This window comes from Sinocyclocheilus rhinocerous, unplaced genomic scaffold (genome assembly GCF_001515625.1).
Source record: "Sinocyclocheilus rhinocerous isolate Xijiao unplaced genomic scaffold, SAMN03320098_v1.1 scaffold50, whole genome shotgun sequence".
Classification (NCBI taxonomy): Eukaryota; Metazoa; Chordata; class Actinopteri; order Cypriniformes; family Cyprinidae; genus Sinocyclocheilus; species Sinocyclocheilus rhinocerous.
In genome coordinates, this window is record NW_015641057.1 from 599629 (window position 1) to 606123 (window position 6495).

Genomic DNA, 6495 nt, shown 5'->3' on the forward strand with positions numbered 1-6495 from the left:
GTGTGTGTGTGTATATATATATATATATATATATATAAACAGAACTCAATATTTAACTTCAAATACTGCAAATATTAAGAAAATTACAATATGATGCTGAAAATTCAGCTTTGCCAAAACAGGAATGAATTGCATTTTAAAATATATTCAAATAGAAAACAGTTATATTCAATTGTACAAATATTTTACAATATTACAGTTTTTTCTGTATTTTTGATCGAATAAACGCAGCCTTGGTCAGCACAAGAAATGTCTTTTAAAAAATTTTTTAAAAAACATACGATCTAAAACTTTTGAACAGTAGTGCAAATATATTATAGCTATAGTTCTGATAATATTATATTATATATATGGCCTTTGAATATTGTGTTGGACATTGGTTTATTGGTTTAGAACGGTCTATGATGATCTGAACCTAAAATTAAGTCAAAATTCCAACCTCCAAATAAATCCCTGATATAAAACCAAATCCATGCTTCTGATTGCTAGGACTGGTGTGGCTTTACCAAGGGACATTTAAACAATACAGCACAGGTTTGAAAGGACACTAACACTAACTCACACACTGACCTTCCTCTTTTCATATTTAAAAGAGGGTGGATGATACGGCGGTACAGACCAGCTGTACGGGTAATCATCCGAGTGGTTGGAGGCAATGCCTTGAGGACGAGCACGTGAAAGAGAAACATTATTAGTTCAAACATCAAACAAGACAGTTAGCACGGGAAAGGATTATAGGGCATCCAAAAGTAAATGCCCAGGACATCTTTCACATGGAAAAAAATGAAGGCATAGCAAAGTCAAATTTTTAGGATTTTTGGCATTGTGACACGAGCATGCATATATCAGGTAGACTAGTTACCAGGATGGAAGACTTTGCCAACTGATAAAGTGGTGTATCCATTAGACTTGAAGTACTGAGGAAGTGTAGTGTAGTTCCCTGCATGAACTCTCCAGTAGGAGTTAAAATCATACAGCTTTGTGGTGTCTGGTCTTCGACTTGTAAGGAAAGACACCCTACTAGGTCCACAAACAGCTTGCTTTAAAAGAACATAACAGCAGTGTGCACCTGTTACTTAAATGTACACTACCAATAACGCTTTATATAGTATGTATCATGCATATTTATGTTTTTGATGAGCAACATACCTGTGCATAGGCGTTATGAAACACTGTGCTCACTGATGCAAGTTGGTCGATGTTTGGTGACTTGACCACTGGATCAGAGTAGCAGCCTAATGTTGGTCTCAAATCATCAGCAATTAAATACAAAATGTTGAACTGTTTGCTATCTACTGCAAAAACACCTGCTTCCAAAACGTGTAAAATCAAAATAAACAACCACATCCAAGTACTTACAAACATTATGCAAATATGTTCATGCAGAATATAGTTTAAATGCAATACTTTCGCATCAGCATCTTTACTTTATGTTGTAACATGTAAAGCTACTTCCAGTGTTTTGTTTCCTGGTTTTCATAGACTGGCTGTGATAGGTGGGTTTGGCCTTAAAGACACAGTACACTTTTTCTCTTGGCAGTCTACTGTACGTAGCGCTGCTGACAGTGCGAACCGAAAAAATGCTCTTTTGACTTCCAGTGAATAATAAATATACAGCGATACCATTGTACTCCGATTGCCAAAACAAATGATTTCTTATGAGCCGGTTCTTATTAGTGAATCAACTCACACGGTGTATATAGGCTAGTTCGATTCCCGAACGAATCACTCTTATGAGTCGATTCTTTTCACGGAACCGATTCCCGAACAAATGACAGTTATTATGAGCAGTACTTTTCATGATCATAAGCACTTATCAGTCAGGTGCAGCGGTTACTGAATTAATGTGACTCACTTACTGAGCTTCTGTAACTCAAATGCTTGACCGTTGTTTAAATAACATTTTAAGACGTAGTAAAATTGCAGTAGGCTACATGCATTTAATTTCAGTGTAGCCTAGATGCAAGCTTCAGTCTGGCTTGGGTGTGATCTACAGTCTATGGGTGTGATGTGCTAATATGACTAAAGCACAGAAGTGCCCTAATTTCGCAACGTCTAGTTATGACAACACTAAACATGACGATTTTGTCCCTCCTTAAGGAAGAAGTGAAAAAGAGAAAGAGAAACCAGTTCCACTGCAATCACAACTTCACACAGTCAGTGGGCTGAAGTCACAACTTGAGTACAGTGTTCTGTTTTGTTTGTACACAGCAGTTTTGAGTCATCATGGGTAAGATGATTATTATCCTGAGCTAAATAATACCTTAATTAATAGGATACTTTGATAGTATAGCAATACATTAATGTTTTAAATTAATTATTTACAGACTTTTTTAAAGGCCTTCAGACGATTCTTACCGTGTATTTTCTAGCATGCATTTATGGAGACATCATGAAAATAGACACCACCGGTGCATCAGAGGTGACAGCAAAACAGGACAAATTAACCGTAAAAGGTAGGCCTATGACTGTTTAACTGGTGTGTTAGACCAGTAACTTAAGTTACATGCATTGCGATTTATATCAACAAATTCCATTCAAAGGTGTCGAGGCTTCCAAAAAACTGGCTGAGCATGATCTGGCCCGAATGGAGCAGTATAAGAGTAAGATCATCAAAGTTGGTACAGCAAAGCAGATGGACCCGGCTGTGATTGCTGCCATCATATCCAGAGAGTCCAGAGCTGGAGCTGCTCTAAAGGATGGATGGGGCGACCATGGCAATGGCTTTGGCCTCATGCAGGTTGGTTAGAAGAACTGATTTACTTGAAATAATCTTAATATGGGGTGCATAAGACACATATAAGATGGTAGGCTGTTTAGTCTGAATCTGGAATTTAAATAGACACACTAATGATAGATAATCCATGCAGAACATTTTTGGCACTGAAAAAGCATTAAAGTTATATATTATTTTGCATATAGGTAAACGTTATAATAAGCATTCTTTGGCCTTTTTGCAAACAGGGACAGTTAATGACAAAGAATATTACAGGATAATTGGGAGGGATCAAGAAATTATTGGCGTTCTTTTTTCATTTATTGTGTAAACTGGATTTTTCCCAACTTCCCTTTTCAAAGCACTGCAGCACTTCCTTTAATTAGCTGTAGGTTAATATTAAATTGTTCTCTTCATTGCTTATGTTTCTTTTCAGGTTGACAAACGCTACCACAAGCTGGTAGGTACATGGGACAGTGAGGAACATCTCACACAAGGGACTGGGATACTCATTGGCTTTATTAATGACATAAGAGCAAAGTTTCCCCAGTGGACAAAAGAGCAATGCTTTAAAGGTAAAGTTGGGATACTCTCAGAGACCACAAATCAACTCTAATTAAGACCTTAATTAACTCACAGAATTAACAGAGAAGTGCATGAGGCCTTGATTTTCTGTTTTTATGATTTTTATTGATTTACTGAATTTGGTTATAAACAACTGAAGATTAGAAGACTTCACAAAACTTTTAGAAATAATTATATAAGTATATCTTTTCAGAGCATAAAAGTAAATGCATTACTGTAAATATTATGTCAGTACTTGGTTTCATTTAATATCTCAGTTGTGGTATAATATCTGTTTCAGGGGGAATATCAGCCTACAATGCAGGAGTAAAGAACGTCCGTACGTACGAGCGCATGGACGTGGGCACCACCGGCGGTGATTACTCCAATGATGTTGTTGCCAGAGCCCAGTGGTTCAAAAGCAAGGGTTACTGAAGAAAAACAGTCATAATTCTACTTTTTGTTCATTCAGAATCAGAATCAGAATGAGCTTTATTGCCAGGTATGTTTACACATACGAGGAATTTTTTTCGTGACAGAAGCTTCCACAGTGTAACAGAATGACAGTGACGGAACAAAAAACACAGATAATAAAAAATAGAACAAGTAAATAAGGAATAAAAATATATAAATTGACAATTGTATGTGCAGGTATATTACAATAGACAGTTTTGTATGTACGCTTGCAGTTAATGAAGAGCACTTCTAGATCTGAACAGCACATCTTCTTTAACACAGTTACGTCTGTACACCACCTCTCATTGATGTAAAAGCATGTCCCGCCGCTGCGCGATTTCCCCGTTGATTCTGCGTCGTGATCTGCTCTAAACAGCTGAAAGCCTGGCAGACTCAACGCGCTGTCCGGAATGGCGTCTTTCAGCCAGGTTTCCGTGAAACACAGAGCAGCAGAGTTTGAAAAATCCTTATTTGTCCGGGAGAGCAGAAGGAGTTCGTCCGTTTTGTTGGGTAGAGAGCGGAGGTTCGCCAGTTGGATGCTCGGCAACGGCGTCCTGAATCCGCGCTGCCTGAGCTTCACGAGCGCGCCGGCTCGCTTCCCCTGTCTGCGCGTCCTGAAGCGCTTGATCAGCACAGCAGCTCCGCCGACTACAATGTCCAGCAAAACATCAGAATAATCGAAAACCGGTGAAATATCGGGTGGTGTGTACTTCCGAATGTCCAGCAATTCGTCTCTGGTGAAACTGATTGCAGGGATATAACTAAAGACAGGACAAACTAACAAAAACATAAAAACAACTGCGGAGCACGCCACGGAGGCAGCCATCAGCGTCGGCGCCATCTTACACAATAGTGAACAATTCTGACAATTGTTCACTGTTCTTTATTTTGTATTGTATTTGTTTGGATAAAATAAAAATCATTTATTCACTCACACCAAATGTCTTTCATGTAACACATACAGTATATCTAATGTCTTTCTAGATACATATTACAATTGTTTAAAGCACAAACAAATCAGATTTGGATGGTCTCATTTCTTACCTAATACTCAGCCAAGCGCAAGCACAACTTACTGTTACTAGCCGGCACTATCATTTTATGCCTAATTGCTTATAACTCACAAACCATACATACTAGAATTGAGTCATCAAATTTAGTCTATTCTTTTATATTTTTTACTTTAAATTGTCTGTGTTTGTTTGTTTATTGTTTTAGGCTCTTTCATTGAAAGTGCTTTTCAGAGGATGACTGCCAAATTTGATCAAATTCTGGCTATTGGGGGCCATAGTTAATCCTACAACCATTTGATAAGAAAAGTTTAAATTTGGCATGCTTTTACAATGGTACAAGTGCTAAGATTTCCCACTAAGTTTCATATTATTTCTCTTCACTTCCTTATTTGCCTGCACCTGCAAAGTTAGGGCTTTCACTTCCATCTAGTAGATTCATCAAAAGATATGGTTAACATTTTTGGGGTGTATGAACTATGAAGCGCCTGATAAACCTGTTCACTTATCATTTACCAGCTAGGGTGTGCTCTAATAATTAGACATAAACAAAAAAGGAAATTCAAAATTTTGTAACCTTAAAATCCCACATAGCTAATGATCTTGGCACGAATATGGCCTCAAGCTGGCACTGCTGCCTTCCTGTCAGCAATGGTGTGCACCCTTTCAGCCAGAGCTGGGCCATGTGTGGCAATGATGGCACAGTATGGATCACGGCAAACAACATGATGGCTGATTGTTGGTGGGAGGAGTGTGGCCCAGATGAATCCAGTGATCATGTGGCCCAAATCAGGCTTGTGACCTGACAGCATATTATGTGACATGGTAAACGAAATAAATAAAATATTGCATAATAATGGTTAAATAATAATGATCTTACATATCTTGCCATATTCACATTAAAAATACCTCATATATTGTTCCTGGCTTTCAGTCACATGACTGGCATAAAGGCCTGCAGAGCAAAACATCCACAGAGCTGCTGGCCTGCCAATTATTTAGATCACCTCTAAAAAGGAGAAAAACAAAGATGTGTGAATAAAACAGCGAGACACTCTAAAACTCTTAACATGAGAAAACACATAATGCCCTAACACAAAGACATTAAAATATCAAATTCTGCATACACCTAATTATAATGCATACAGGCAAGCAGATGAGACCAGAATATGAACGCAATGTGCTATGGTCTTCTATGGGAAAACGCTTAGTGTGAAACTTTGTGCATTGCATTCATATTTTGGTTTTATTTGTTTGCCTGTAAATTAGACTTGTTTCTACAGACACACCCAAGAGCAGAACAGCTCTAGTGTTTTCAGCAGCACTTTGTTCAGAAGCTTTGTTTCCAAATGTCCATAGTAAGATACAGAGTCGATGGCAAAACTTTTAGACACTTCTTCTAATGCAATGTCTTGTTCCCTTAACTTCAGGTATCCAGAAATGATATCTGTAATTGTCTTTGAACAGGAGTCACCTGCAGTTTCTCTAGTGGAAATGTAATTACTGATATCGAAATGAACATTTTTTTTAAATGATGCCATTGCTTATAACAAGAATTATTACTTTTACAAGTGTTGATATCTTTACAGTAATTCTTATTCTGTGTGATTAGATGTGACATAGCTTGCCATATCCATATGGCTCTCTTGTCTGCAGGCCCTGAATGCAGCTGCAAAACAATAGGTTACTTGCGTAACCCCGGTTCTCTGACAGCATTAAGTGAGGTGTCTCACTATGGGATACGCCCCT

At 38.0% G+C, this 6495-nt stretch overlaps 2 protein-coding genes across 2 annotated transcripts in view; one reads left to right on the top strand and one right to left on the bottom strand.

Annotated features, from left to right (window-relative positions):
- The window catches only part of ids (iduronate 2-sulfatase), a 6757-nt gene extending 5294 nt beyond the window's left edge, over positions 1-1463 (bottom strand). Inside the window, exons 1-3 of the mRNA XM_016571026.1 lie at positions 1150-1463; positions 863-1040; positions 571-659 (exon numbers count right to left, since the gene is read on the bottom strand). Of these exons, the coding sequence (XP_016426512.1) occupies positions 571-659; positions 863-1040; positions 1150-1365 (483 nt within the window). The 5' untranslated portion in view covers positions 1366-1463. The remainder of the gene's footprint in view (positions 1-570; positions 660-862; positions 1041-1149) is intronic.
- A 647-nt stretch (positions 1464-2110) lies between these two features.
- Positions 2111-4672, top strand: lygl1 (lysozyme g-like 1). Its single transcript, XM_016570889.1, has 6 exons — positions 2111-2230; positions 2328-2456; positions 2544-2740; positions 3153-3291; positions 3582-3750; positions 4600-4672. Exons 1-5 carry the CDS (start codon positions 2227-2229, stop codon positions 3713-3715), a joined length of 603 nt encoding a protein of 200 aa, XP_016426375.1. The 5' UTR covers positions 2111-2226; the 3' UTR covers positions 3716-3750; positions 4600-4672.
- The last annotated feature ends 1823 nt before the right edge of the window (positions 4673-6495 follow it).

Coding starts and splice junctions, on each gene's coding strand:
- lygl1 (XM_016570889.1), top strand. Junction 2,457..2,543: donor GGACAAATTAACCGTAAAAG/GTAGGCCTATGA, acceptor TTCCATTCAAAG/GTGTCGAGGCTTCCAAAAAA. Junction 3,292..3,581: donor AAAAGAGCAATGCTTTAAAG/GTAAAGTTGGGA, acceptor TATCTGTTTCAG/GGGGAATATCAGCCTACAAT.